Source organism: Chrysochloris asiatica, unplaced genomic scaffold, assembly GCF_000296735.1.
Source record: "Chrysochloris asiatica unplaced genomic scaffold, ChrAsi1.0 scaffold00077, whole genome shotgun sequence".
NCBI classification, from domain to species: Eukaryota; Metazoa; Chordata; class Mammalia; order Afrosoricida; family Chrysochloridae; genus Chrysochloris; species Chrysochloris asiatica.
Genome location: NW_006408595.1, coordinates 6568271 through 6583537, shown reverse-complemented (window position 1 = coordinate 6583537; position 15267 = coordinate 6568271). Strand labels below are relative to the sequence as shown.

General features: G+C 38.1%; 1 protein-coding gene across 4 annotated transcripts in view; it reads right to left on the bottom strand.

Annotated features, from left to right (window-relative positions):
• Nucleotides 1-9437: 9437 nt before the first annotated feature.
• PPHLN1 (periphilin 1) overlaps nt 9438-15267 on the bottom strand; it is a 149650-nt gene continuing 143820 nt past the window's right edge. For all 4 annotated transcript variants that reach the window (XM_006865311.1, XM_006865312.1, XM_006865313.1 and 1 more), the window contains one exon: nt 9438-9632. In XM_006865311.1, coding sequence (XP_006865373.1) covers nt 9438-9632 — 195 coding nt within the window. The remainder of the gene's footprint in view (nt 9633-15267) is intronic.

The window sequence follows — 15267 nt, the reverse complement described above, 5'->3', positions numbered from 1 at the left end:
ATGCATGGTGGGGCTCTGTAAATACTCTTTAAAACTATGGCCCTATTAATCTTATGAGTGTTATTTATGGGTCAAGCATTGTAAACTGTATAAATGTAAAAACAAAGAGAAAAAAAAAAGCTCCACATACCCCTGGAATGTATGGTAAAAACAAGTAGACGCTGTTGGGAGAATGTTTCCCACCACCCCTTTTGGGGGTGAGGGGAATGCCTTTTGACTTTCTGCAAGGTGGTAATTATCTCCTGGGGCCAGGGAAGAGGCCAAAACTATACAAGGATTTGCATTTTGTAACTGAGGACTTTGTAGGTATATTACGCGAGGAGAGGCTCCTCTTTATTCCTTGCTTCCAGCTACTTTGTTGGTTTTTTAAAAGCAATTCTGAAAACTGAGTCTTCTGATTACGTTTTTCTTTTAAAATCTCTAATTAGGGGATGCTGTGCCACTGCTATTCAAGTTAAATATGAGGTTCAAGGGAAAATGATGTTGGACTTGAACTAATGAGTTTATATTTTGATATGTGTCATTCTTGTACATATGTTTCAGTTCTAACTAAAGGTCCTAGTGGTAATCTCAGGATCTTTAGGGGGAGGTATTTAATAAACACTTAATAAATAATTACATTCCTGAATACATATGTTTGCAAATATATCCAGGTAATTTCCATTTTGGTCATCCGTTTGTGCATGATTTATTTTGCAGTCTAACATTAACCGACCACTGTTTGGTTCTCATGTGTCTAGCCATCCCTACAAGTAGATAAGGGCATAGAACCCAAAAGCCAAACTCACTGCCATCGAGTCGACTGTGACTCATAGCGACCCTGTAGGACAGAATAGAATTGTCCCATCAGAGCTCCTTAGACAGGCCTTGAAAAACCAAACCAGTTATCATGGAATCAATTCCAACTCCTAGCAACCCCATGTGTGTCAGAACACAACTGTGCTGCATAAGGGTTTCAATGGCTTGAGTTTTCAGAAGCACATCGCCACACCTCCCTTTTGAGGTGTCTCTGGGTAGACTATCCATAGGCCTTTTATTTAGCAGGTGAATATGTTAACCATTCTCATCAGCCAGAGATTCCTGTGGGACTTCAGACTGAGGTGAATTTGTTCGTTCTTACTGGAGTGAGGCAGAAGCTGTTAAGCCTTGGGGTGGATGGACATCAATTCTATCGGCAAAGGAGTGGGTTAGCAAATCTCACCGCATCCCTGGATATAGAGTAAAGCTCGTTATCTCAGCTATACATACCCCCTTGAGAAAAGCACCAGTGGGTACAAACGCTCTGTACTCCCTTGTTATATCATCAGTTCCTGGTTTAAAAATATTAGCAATGAAATGGAAATACATAACCGAAGTACAAAGTACAAACAAAAGGTGAGTATCTTTTCCTGACTACTCCCTAGTCCTCCAGTTCCCTTCCGCAGAAGCCAGTTTTCTATGTCCAGTGTATCATCCATAAAATGTAGAACGTGTATTTACTAGACATTCCACATTGGTGCATATAGATGTATTGCATTCTTTAATTGTATAATATCCTATGGTTCAGATATACCATAATTTATTTAACCAATCTTTTAGTGTGATTTGGCTCTCCTTATATGAAACTCTTAAGCTTTTAGTTCCTGGCTTGTAAGCAATAAGACTAGACCTACAGAGGGAAGAAACTCTTCCATTCCAATTCTGTTAAGTAAACAAAGCAGTTGCCAAAAGATTTTAATAGATGTAGGTAAGAGTTCCAAGTATCTGGTCAGTAAACACTAAGGGGAACCTGACGAAATTATGTAAACATGAGCCTCTATTAGCGCTCTAAAAAGACAAAACTGATTTGTGTATCTTTAGCTACTCCCTACATTCTACTACTGGTTTCTGAATTAGTAAGCATAATGGGCCTTCAAAGAGTGGTACAGTTGGAATGAGTACCCAGTACTGCTACATGTGGCCTATGTCTCTGCCCAGTTTGGTCCTTGTGTGATGGGACCCTGAGCTTTTACACCATGTTGGAAGTACTGATTGAGGACGCATTCAGGATGTCCACAGGGTTTCAGAGCAGACATCACCACAGGCACAATTCTTCTGGGGCGCTTTTCTAATAAGACACTCAACACACTGCCATCGTCCAACTCAGTGACCTGTATATGGTTTCCGAGACTAAATCTACAGGAGCAGACAGCTCATCTTTCTCCTGCAGAGCCACTGGTGGGTTTGAACTGCTGACCTTGCAGTTAACAGCCCAGCATGTAGGACATTTGATTATGACTGGAAAGGAGACTCAGTGTTGCCAAACCTTAAGACTTTCTAAAGCTGCTAGGATTCTGGACTTAATGAATACTCACACCCTTCACATGCTAAAATAACATCTCAAAAACAGGAAAAATGAGCCTGCCATCAGCAAGTCTCCAGCTCCTTTGTTATAAATTCTGGTTATACTCTAAACTGATTCTGCAATCCCTTAGAGTTGGTAGATGGATGGGAGGGAGACACAACTAATTGCTGATTGTATAAATATGTGTGACTTTTTATTGATATACAAATCAGCATAAAAAATTCCACAAATGTTTCATTATCAATCCAATGCCAGTAAGATAATTTTGACAAAATCCTTTTTAATTAGTCAAATGAGAAAATCGCTAATTGCCTTGTTAGATTCCCTAGTCATTCAATGGAACTCTCAGAACCACGGCATGCCTTCTGAGCAGTAACATGGGTTTTGTGTATACTTGGAAATACATTAGGAATGTTGAGCAAAAGTAACTGAATCTTGTACCCATGATCTCACATTTTGCCATAGAATTGTCAAGTTGCCTGGGAGAATAAAGTTTAAGGATGGCTTTCAAAACAGTTTGGGAAGGAAATGGAGGAAAAGTAAGAGCATATAGACTTGGTCACAGATTAAAGCCAATTATCGTTAACATACCCAGCTAGCTGCTGCTTTTACTAAGTGCTGTCAAGTTGGACCCACAGTGACCCTGTACAGGGCTTCCAAGGAATGACTGGTGAGCTTGAAATACTGACCTTGCAGTTCAAACTAACTTTGCAGTGCAGTACATTAAACCTGCAGAGCCTCACCAGGACTCCTGGCTAGCTTGTAAAGATCAAGTTTAGCCTCAACTTTTTTTGCAAAATAAATTTGTCATCTTTACAGCCTCAGAAACCCTGTACAGGGTCACTATGAGTCAGAACCAACTCCACAGTACATAACGACCACCAACAAATATGCACATGCCATTATGCCAACTTTCTAAGTAACTTGCAACACTGCTAGAATTAACTGATTCCAGATAATGTAAGTAATACCATTAAGAATATGAAACCAGTTCTCTTAGATGATAATTGTTTGTGTTTCTGTATAACGAAATCAAGCAACTGACATAGGAAAAGTCAAATACTAAATCTTAAATGAATCCACTAAAAGGTCTTGCAGTGTAATGCAAAACAATGGATTACAGAGATCTGGGCTGAGAGACCCGCCTCTCATTAACTCCAGCAGGTTAAGTAGATCTGACATAGTTTCTACTTCTGTAAAATTAAATTGCTAGACCATTTCAAAGATTACCGTCCAGCTTTAGTATTTATTCTGTGGGAGCTGACCTAAGTTTGTTACAGCAGTCAACAGAAACATCTTCCCACTCAACATTTGTTTTTCACTTACCAACTAATTTGTCTGGTAAGGATCCCTGAAAGAATGACCCACCAATGGCCATGGCTGATGAGAACTTGAAAGAGTTAGTACTCTTTACACTTTGGATTATGAGCGGGCAAGAGGCTGAAACTAAATAATGAAAAATAAGCTTCAGTATAGGTATCCTCTCAGTGCATCAGCTTTACTGGCTTTATCATCAATATGGCAAGTTACTGTCTTCATGTTCTTTCTCCCTGATTACCATGAAGAATGTTTTTTGTTTACATCGCAGAAAGCGGTTACTGCAAGCAATCTTCGTTTTGTATCTCTGAACCTGTTGCAAGCAAAACTGAAAAGGTATTACAAGTTGATTCCAAAAAGTGACCCTTTTGGACAGAGTTGAACTGAACCTAGGGTTTACAAGACTGTGTGAAAGCAGTTTGAAACACTCACCTTTTGATTAGAGACCAAGTCATCAAAAAAGTGTTAACTAGGTTTCATTCATCTTGATTTATGAACTATTAGCTTCTCTTATATGGCTACTGCCATTGCTGTGGAGTCCTAGTATGGCGCTGCAGGATAATGCACTAGACGGCAAGGTTGACTTGAACCACAAGGTTGGTGGTTCAAACTCATCAATCGCTCCTTGGAAACCCTATGCAGGGTCGTTATGAGTCAGAACCGACTCCATGGCACTTACACCACCACCACACTTACACGGTTCTTCTCAATGGATCCAGATGCAGTAACCAAAGAGACCGAGTCCAGGGCTGCAGTGTGGCTGTGGGAGCCCCAGGCTTACAATGCACTACTTGCCCCTTAACAGCATCTCATATAAATCTTCAAAATGTTTTCTAAAACAGCTCCAAGTCAAAGTCCTGTGAATCAATATCAGAGCTAGAAGCAACTAAGGATAAAGTAGAAAACAGGAAAAAATCTACTAAGCTAGGATTTGAAGTCTCTCAAAAGGTTTTTTGTAACCATTCACTTTGCACATTACATTTCATTACACATTCAACTGCACATGGCTTATATGAGATTTCATACAATGTGGAAAAATGGAATTGAATAACAATTTTACCATTAATTTTCTGAAGCTTCCTCATACAACAGTGGAAAACTAATTTGCTAAAGATTAAATGAGTGTGCATCAGAGTCGGGACTTAAATCTTGTTCTGAGTGGCCAACAAAGTTCTTCACTCCAAGAACATCGAGTTTTGAGTTGAAAACTTTGAGTCAAACCCAGGCCTTGGACAAGTCATAACTCTCTTGCCTTTGATGGTAAACTAAGACTAAAATCCTTATATGTAAAAATGTTTGGGAAGCAAAAACCACCAGATGGTTGTCATCTTATTTAGAGGGTGAGATAATTGAAAGACATATATTCCTCTATTTGGTATATTGAAACAAGGGGGAAAAAAAAAAATCTTAAGTATTATTCAATTTGGTATATTAGATTTTACTCTAGAAAAGCAGCAGAATACAAAGCTTTTAAATGGGAAAGTAAAGCCATATGCAATTTTAATGATAATGGTTTAGCATTGTTAGGTGCTAATGAGTCAATTCTGACACACCAATGACGCACAACAGAATGAAACACTGCCTGGTCCTGTACCATCCTCACAATTGTTAATACACTTGAACCTATCGCTGCTGCCACTGTGTGTCAATCCATCTTATTGAGGGTCTTCCTCTTCTTCACTGGACCTTCCATTTTACCAAGCATGATGTTCTTCTATTAGACTATTTAGGCATCCTAGAGTATTTTCGAACAGGTCCCTCCTGAAGTATGAGAGATGAGATCTCACTATCCTCACTTCTAAGGAACATTCTGCCTGCACGTCTTCCAGGACAGATTTGTTTTGGCAGTCCATGGTACTGTCAATATTCTCCAACACCAAAACTCAAAGGCATAGATTCTTCTACTGTCTTCCTTATTCACTGTCCAACTTTCACATGCGTATGAAGCTACTGAAAATACCCTGATTTGGGTCACGCACACCTCAAACTAATACCTTTGCTCATGAACACTTGAACGAAGTCTTGTGCAACAGATCTGCTTAATGCTGTATGTCCTTTAATTTCTTGACTTCTAGTTTCCATGAGTGTTGATGGTGAATCCAAGCAAAACGAAGTCTTTGACAACTTCAATCTTTTCTCCATTTATTATAGTCTGTAGTTGTTGTTAAATGCCATCAAGTCAGTTCAGACCCATAGCAACCTTGTACAGGGTCTCCAAGGAGCAGCTGGTGAGCTTGAACTGCCAACCTTGCAGTTCAAACAGCTTAGCAGTCTGGTGCATTTACCCACAGCGCCACACCAGATCCTATTCAATCAGGTGGTCTCTACTGCCATTTATACAAAGCTTTAACAATCTTTATCATTAAGTGAATTTTCAAATTCTAACTCAGTGAACTGGCAAATTCTGTGACCCCAAAAGCAATGTTTACACAGAAAAACGTGCACAACTGGTACAACCCACTTAGGGTCAATTTGAATGAGACTAACTGGCCCTGTGGGTTAAAGCACTGGACTGCTGCAAAGTCCATTTGAACCTCAAGGTCGGCGGTTCAAGCTTATACAGGGTCACTATGGGTTGGTACCAACTCGATGGCACTTAGCAATACTCAAATATTGAAAGTGCCACGGACTGCTAAATAAACAAACATCTGTCCTGCAGGAAGAAGTGCACCAGAATGTTCCTTAGAAGTGAGGATGTTGAGATTTTGTCTGTCATACCTCAGATGTTACCAGGAGGGACCAGTCTCTGAAGAAGAGTATCATGCTTGGTAAAGTGGGAAGATCCCCAATGAGACAGACTGACTCAGGGGCAACAGCAAAATGGGCTCCAATGGAACAATTGTGAGGCTGGCATACTGTTTCACTCTGTTGTGCATAGGTTATGAATCAGAACCGTCTGGACAGCACCTAATAACAACAGTGTCAGAAAGAACCCTAGTGGTGCAACGGGTTAAGCACGAGGCTACCAACTTCAAGGATAGTGGTTTCAAACGTACCAGTCACTTTTTAGGCAAAAGATGAGGCTTTTTCTGTAAACATGCACAGTCTTTGAAACCCTAGAGTTCTCCTCTGTCCTACAGGGTCACTGAGTTGAAGCTGACTAGACAGCAGTGGATCTTGGTTTTCGTCTTTTGTCTGTTTGTTGGGTTTAAACTCTGTATCAGGCACTATCTTGTCTTGCTCACTGCCTTCTCAGAGACAAAGACTCCCTAACTCACAACAATGTCACTGTGTGCCACTGAGTTGGTTCCAACTCATAGCAACCCTGAATAGGGTCTGAGGTTGGTGGGTTTGAACTCTCAACACTGTGGTTACCGGTCCAGTGTTTATCCTGCAACACCACTTCAAGGCCCATCAAAGTTATGGCTGTTTCTCAATTCTCAATCATCATTCTGTCCTGCAGCTGACTATGTGAACTGAATACTAAGGAGTAATCTTGCAGGAGTCCACGTGGCAATACAGGATGAGCCCCAGACCACAAGATCAATTTGAACTTTAAGGTGGTGGTTCAAATCCATCAGCTGCTCCTCAGAAACCCTACACAGGGTAGATATAAGTAGGAACTGTGGCAATTAACAACAACAATCTTGCACTAATGAAGAAAGGCTACATTTTAACATACTTTTCAAGGTTGTTGAAAGAAGAGAATACACAATCCAATTATTTAAATCTGGTTGTTTTATTTTGCACTTTTAAAATTCACAAAAACTTTTAACAATATCTGCTTTCCTCTGTTGATCATCAAGGCTTTATGAAAAGAAATTGAAAATGTTATCACATCAACTTGGGATGCTGTGGGAAACAATGGATAATTCACAAACAAATTCCTATAGTGAAGAACATTTTGCAAAACACACACTCTGGTCCACATTTGAACTCATCTATCCTAAAATTAGACTTTAAAAAGCTAAAATATAAAACAACAATAATAAAAAAATAATAGATTTAACACTGACAAGTCTACCAAAATAATGTTTATGGCAAGCTATATAAACAGCTTTACATATTGAATGTAATTCAAGAGTAGGGGAAAAGAAGAAAGTATCTGCTGACGATACACTTAAATGCATCTGTTATTAATCAAACATCTCTAATACAGTTTAACAAAGTGAACATCTCCTTTGCCTCTATGGTTGTTTCTCAGATTTTATTTTTAAACTTGTGACGTCTTGACTACAGGAGCTGAATGCTGGAGAGAGAGAGTACTTTCTTAGTCTTTCTAATGTAAGTAACAAAAGTTCCTATTAGGAAGAATATTGGAGATGATAGATGGAATTTCATTTTGGCTTATGATTTATAAAAATTAGATAAATTCAGCATCTAAATGGAAAAAAATAAAAATCCAACGTGGTCTGATTTAGGAAATTTTAAAACAAGTGTTACCCCCAAATTTTAAATTTGTGGAATAACATAATACATATATTTTGAGACATCCATTACAGGATTAGTTAAACTTATGATTTTGTTATTTCTACTTTTAATTACTTTTTTTTCTGCAGTAGTCCTTTAGATACTGTCAGTAGAGGTTACTAAAAATAAAATGCCAGAATTCAAGTGTGAAAGAATGGAAATGGGAAGAGGATGGGAGGATAATGAAATGGAGTAGTAATAACAAACATGATTTTTTAAAGTTTCCTCATTAACCAATGCCACAAAATTATATATTTTGGCTAAGTGCCACCGGACTGCTGGAAGTGATCAGGAAATGAGCAGATTATTTTAATCATCCCAGTTAGATTCTTAACTAACCCGTGATTTGGACAGCTCACTCATGAAGGGCTATTTACGTAGACTGCTATAATGGGTTTACTGCCCACTCTGCTCTGCTCCTTTCCAAAAGACTTTCGAAGAAGAACTAAGAACCTCTCACAAGCACAGCAGAAAAGGAAACCACTGGACTACAAACAGAGATTAACACATAAACACTCTACATGTAGCTTAGTCTTGGATGCATCAATTGTCTTATTTCTTGAGATGAAGCATATGAACCTATGGAAGAAAATAAAACCGCACTCTCCCACACTCACTACATTTTTCATTCCTGATTAGAAGTTTTTTGTTGTTGTTGTTTTTGAGAAATCTAAACTTTAAAATATTCCTCATCTTTCATTTCAAATTCCCCCTTTTCTGTTACTCTTTGTGTATGAGACTGTATAAGACTCACATATCAGTGAAAGTAGTCGGGATTATTTTAATAGAAGACACTGAATAAATGTACTTACGGGGGAAAAACAATTATATTCTGAAGTGTCTTTTAGAGATGTAAGTGTTCTAATTTTATCAATGAATGACAATTATTCTAAAAGTAAATATTCTCTAAGATAATAAAGTCTGCCATTTATTTGGACAGTACACAATAATATATTCCGTTACAAAGCCTAAGGAGTCAATGAAAGTTAAACCTCAGAATTCTAACGTTTTCACATGGTATTGTTACTCTGAAATGTTTAAGTGGAATGATCTCCAAATTGTAAACTACGTTGCTAAGACCAAACAATCGCGGACTGTGGAAGACTACAGACCATGAGTAAGTACAGAAAGTTGTCCTGTAGGACTGCTTTTGTCAAAGCCTGGAAAATTAATTAACACATCATTTTAGGAGGAAAAAAGGGGAAGAGGAACTCTACATGTAGATAGAAAACTCTAATGAAAATATCTCAAACTATTTTATATGTTTATTTGATATTGGAAATAATGGTCAACTATCATAAAGTTTCCTTCTTCATCACAAAAATTCCATATATTAAGGACTTACACAATCTAAGGAAAGAAACATTGTTTTGCCTGAGCAGGAAATCTAAAAAGGCTCTCCAAAATCTTGACCAGAGGTGTCATACTCTGCAATGAAATGCTTGAGTTCTTCAACACACCGCTCACCTATTTCATGTAAATTCTGCCTCAAGGCAAACTGTATAGATTTTTCTAATGAAGGATCTTTTTCAATCAGCATTTTCACAACCATCCCGAATGTTTCACAGTCTTGTCGGTACACCTAAAAATGTGAAATATATTCTGATTAGCTAAGAATGAAAATAATTAGCTGACGCTGTTGACTTATGAGCTGAAGTCTAAAAGAGAGATGCAATACTACACCTCTATTATCTATCAGAGGTCACTACTGCCAGAGGTCATTAAAATCTCTACCTTTTGAGATTTTCTGACAACTCCAAGCAGTAGAAAACCATCCATATGCCACAAATTAATACAGAAGGTTTCAGCAGGGCATTTGTCAGTATCAGACAATTTACTATAAGGGCACCAAACTGGAGGTAACAAGAGCTTGACAAAGGCTTAGGGAGGCACATTAATGACTCTGTCCATCTATCTGTTAGGAAGCAAAACATTCTTGAGCCCCAAACTTCTGGGTTTCTGTTTGAATCATGACCAGGTGGACGGCATATCGAAAATTCCTTTTAGAATACAGCGAACAACTGTAAGAATGTGAAAGCTACTGGAGGTGTAAAAGAGGGAGTGAGTATCCAGTTTATAAGTAGCTACCTATAGTTGCTCCTCAGAAACCCATACAGAGTCGCTATGAGTCAGAACTGACTCAACAAGCTACAGTTACAGCCACCAAAGGAACCCTGAAAGCACAGTGGTTAAAGTGCTTAGATTCTAACCAAAACACTGGAGGTTAGAACCCACCAGCAGCTCCTTGGGAGAGGAGAAAGAAAGATAAGGAAGTCCTGCTTTCATAAATATTGTTGTTAAGTGCCGTTGAGTCAATTCCAACCCATAGCAACCCTGTATAGGGTTTCTGAAGAGTAGCTGGTGAGCTTGAACTGCCGACCTTGCAGTTCAAATGGCTTTGCAGTGTGGCGCATTAACCCACAGCACCGCACCAGGACTCCCTGTTATTATTCCTAATATTACAGCCTTGGAAACCCAATGAAGCAACTCTACTACACTGTATAGGGTCGTAACGAACTGCGATCCATTTGATGGCAATGATTTGTTTCTTTTAAAGCCACCAAAGCAAAGTTATGATCAAAACAGTGGCTACACACAACACACACATGCATACATCTTACATGCATGTCTGTCTACATGTGTATGTTGTTGCTGTTGTTAACTGCCGCTGAGTCAGTTCCGACCCACAGAGACCCTGTATAGGGTTGGTTTCCAAGGAATAGCTGGTAAGCTTGTACCGGCAATCTTGTGGTTCACACTGACTTTGTAGTCCAGCACATTAGCTCACAGCACCACACCAGGACTCCATATATGTACATGTGCATGTATATATTTTAATATGATAGGATTTCAAAAAGTATGTGAAAAATACAGAATGAAAAGTTAACAGATTTTTTTTTTAAGAACTTTCTGAAGTCCCTCATATGTATATTTATCAGTGGTAAATAGATATTTAGTCTCCCCAAATTATAAATTTCTGTCACGTTAAATGTTATCCTCCCAGTTTGTAGTCACAAAATGAATTTTAGAATTATATGCCTTTTTGTAATTCATGTATTTAAAGAAAAATTACAGGTAAGCCTTTGTGTAAATTAAGAGAAATATAAATTCTCTGACTTATGACGTTTTCTGTTTTCCACATGGTGGTGGTTAGGGCTCTGGGTTTTAAAATGTTTGCACTGGTTTTGTTTTTTTTTTTGATTCCTTAAAAATAAATACTTTGAAAAGAGTATTTAATTTTGACTTTCAGTTCTGGGATGGTAAACGACATCACACTTTTTTCCCTTGTTCTTTAAAACCACTGACATGTTCCAGAGGAATTTAAAGGATAAGTTCTTCAATTAATGCAAAATTATGTAAAACCTTCAGTTTTTCTCCCCATCTCAGCACTAACACACATGCATGTGCACACGCACACTTTACGATGTAGTGATGAAATCTATTAATACTGGCCATAAAGTTCATTTCAGTTTAAACCAACCATTTTTACCAGTTTATCCTAAGATTTACATGACCCAAAATTGCTGTCAGTACTCCGATAGACCAACTTAGAAAATACTATAGTGTTCATATAATAATACATATGATGTCAGTGCAATACAGTATATTTTGACTGGCCTAACAAACACATAGCACCTAAGTCAAGTCAAGGTAGTCCCCATGGGGGAAAGTCAGAACCATGATATTTCACAGTCTTTTTGGAGGTGAATTCCTTACCAAACCAGTCAACCCACATAATAACAGCTTCCTAACAGCAGCCAAAGGCCTCAGCAGACCACTTACTTTGTGGGTGGCCTAAACTTTATAGATTTCTTTATAGGAGATGCACTAGATGAGGATCATGTTACGTTGTGAATTAACCTGTACATTCTTTAATGTAAATCTGCTGCTTTACCTAAATTGCAACTCTTTGATAGTATATTTAAAGAATATAAACATGCTATAGATATGCACATCAAAAAATAAAACCCTATTATATGCATTAATACACCTATTTCAACTACAAAATGACTGTCACACCGGAAACAAGATAATAAAAAAGATTTAGAGTTTGCATTTTCTTTTTTAATTATAAATCTTCTTTAGTCACTGAAATATGCAAATGTCTGTACATTAGTGAACAAGTACAACCGGAACTGCAGAAAGCAATGTAATTCTCTACTACAGAGATTTTAGAAAGACTTCTTTAAAAAAATTTTTAGAAAGACTTCTTAAAATGTACTACTTGGACATTAGACAGGAAAGAATTAATTTTATGTTCAAGGAAGAACCTCAGCAGCCAACATATTATAAATAAAATTCACAGCTGTCAGAAACCTACTTCCGAAATTTGTTTCACAGTAAACTCAATACCAAAACAGGAAGGGTGTAGTTATCTGTAGGAGAGTTTGTTTGCTTATGGTCCCAGACTGGAAATACACTAATAATCTTCAGATTTGATATCTAAAAGCCACACAGGAAGGTTTTGTTGTTGTTTCCCTCCCCTCTCTCTCCTCACATCCCCTTGAACTTCATCAAAATGGGAAACAGCTCAAAGTACAGGTTTGTTGTTGTTGTTGTTGTTGTTAAGTGTTGTTGTTAAGTTGGTTCCGAGTCATAGTAACCACACATAGGGTTTCCAAGGAGTGGCTAGTGAGCTTGAACTGCGGACCTTGCAGTTCAAAGCTAGACTTGCAGTCTAGTGCATTGTCATACCTAGAGCTCACATAAACTGCCTAGAAACAGTTAAATGTACCAAGATAATGAAAACACTCTCCAAATGTGATTTCACGTAGTCCTTTATGTTACGAGTGAAATTCTCACAAAGTACTTGCTGTATCTTCTATGAACTTTGCTGTCGGGTAACTAGAATAATATTCTTAGTAGAAAATTTGTCCTACCTAGAATTAAACCATAAAAGTCCTCTGAAATATATTTACATCTTATCTCTTTTTCCACAAAAAGAGAACCTCAAAATTAAGATAGAGTTGTAGTTATTGTTAAGTGCCGTCGAGTTGATTCTGACCCATAGAGACCCAGGATAGGGCTTCCAAAGAGCAGCTGGAGAGCTTGAACTGCCTACCTTGTAGTTCAAATGGCTTTGCTATCTGGTGCATCAACCCATAGGGCCACACCAGGACTCCCAAGATAGAGTAAGAACCTCAAAATTAAGATAAAGTATTCTGGCATTGCAGGATAATGCACTGAACCACAAGGTCAGTTTGAGAACAGCAAGGTTGACGGTTCAAATCCACCAGCCACACCTCAGAAAAACTATACATGGTCACCATGAGTCAGAACTTGATATCACTTAATAACAACAACAAAGTTGTTGAAAGAATTTTCATCTCAGAAAAATCATGGTGAACATATGCATCACAGTTCTGGAAGAGTAGTCTGGTGGACAGTGTGTGGCTATTCAAATCTGGCTATATATGTATCTTAATAATATTCTGTTTATAATTTATATTAAGATGTAACTGGTTAATTGCAATGTCAGTCAGATTAATAGCCAGACGTGTGTGCGTGCATGCAGGTGCATACACACACACAGAGCCTTAAAGAGTTGGGGAATTAGAGTATCATTTCCTCTATTACTGATACCTCATCATTCCATAAGGCTTCCTGGTAGCACAAAGGTTAAGGCCTTGACTGCTAAGTGAAAAGTCAGTGGTTCAAACCCACCAGTGGCTTTCTTGCTTCACAGGAGAAAGATGTGGTAGTTGGCTTCAGGAAAGACTACAGTCTTAGAAACCCTATGGGACAGTTCTATGCTGTTTTATAAGGGCTGCTCTGAGCCGGAAATGACTGAATGGTACACAACATAGTTCTATATCATTTTCTTTACCTGACTTATCTGGTTCAAATGCTACATGTTCTGTTTCATGAGGACTATATTGAGAGAAATAAACTCAGGTGACTGATATACAAAGAAGGCATGTAGATGTAGAAAGAATGTAGAACAGTGAAGTGGTTGTAAAGAGCAAGTTTCTTGAGATCAAATCCTGATTCTTCTACCATCATAGGCTGACTAATACCTGCCTTAACCCTAAGATGTCCACATTCTAGTCCTAGAATCTATGAATATGATAATTTACATGATAAAAGGGATTTTACAGATGAGACTAAATGAAGGATTTTGAGATAGGAAGATTATCCTGGATTATCCAGGAGGACAAATATAATCATTAGAGTCATTATAAAAGAGGAATGTAGGAAAGTCAGAAAAAGAACAATATCATGATGGAAGCAGAGACTGAATGGTATGCTCTGAAGATTCAGGGAGGGGGCCTCAAAAGTAGATGTACTTAAGAAGTTGGAAAAGGCAAGGAAAACGATTTTTCCCTAGAGCCTCCAAAGGCAGCAGCCCAGTAAAACCCATTTCAAATTTCTAGAATGAGAAAATCATAAATTTCTGTTGTTGTAAATCACTGAATTTGAGCAATTTGTTACAACAATGAAAAAAGAAATGTAACTACTTACCAGTTCTATGCCCTAAACAAACTCCTTACAAAGATTTCAGCATCCCTCTGTCAAGGACGGAGAGATCCAGCAGCAGTACATCAATAAGTATACAGGTGAACCAAAAGCATTACATCAAACTGGATCCAACTGACATCTACAGGATACTTTACCCAGTAACAGAAGAATATATACTTTTCTCAAGCTTACAAGGACATTCACCAGGACAAACCATATTCTGGGCTATAAAACATACCTTAACAATTTTACAAGAAAAGAGACCATCTGAAGTATGTTATTAGACCACAATTAAAATATAAATCAGTAACAATAACACACAAGTCAAACAAGAAGTCTCAGGAGAAATTTTTTAATGTTTTGAATTAAACAAAAAGTTAAAGAATAACTTAGGAGAGAGAACAAACAAGATGGCTGAGAAGGTGGAATGCAGTGAGGAGCTCTGTCAGCAACTACACAGAATACCAGACCAAAAAAGCTCAGGGGATGGTGCCAGAACTCTGAACCACATATAAAGGAATATTCAGAAGGTTGGAGGTTTACAGCTAGTGGAATTTGTAGCAGAAGCAAGAAATCCTCTAATTCAAGACGCTGCTCCTGGAGCCACATTGTGGGCAAGACCAAGCTGGGGAAGGATCAGAGCAGCCAAGGATGCCTGACAGAACTGTAGAGATAAAGGTGTGGACACTTTTTTTTTTTTTTTGGTATCTTTTCCATACTTTTGAATCTGCCGGGTTCGGCAGCCCAGAGCCAACAAT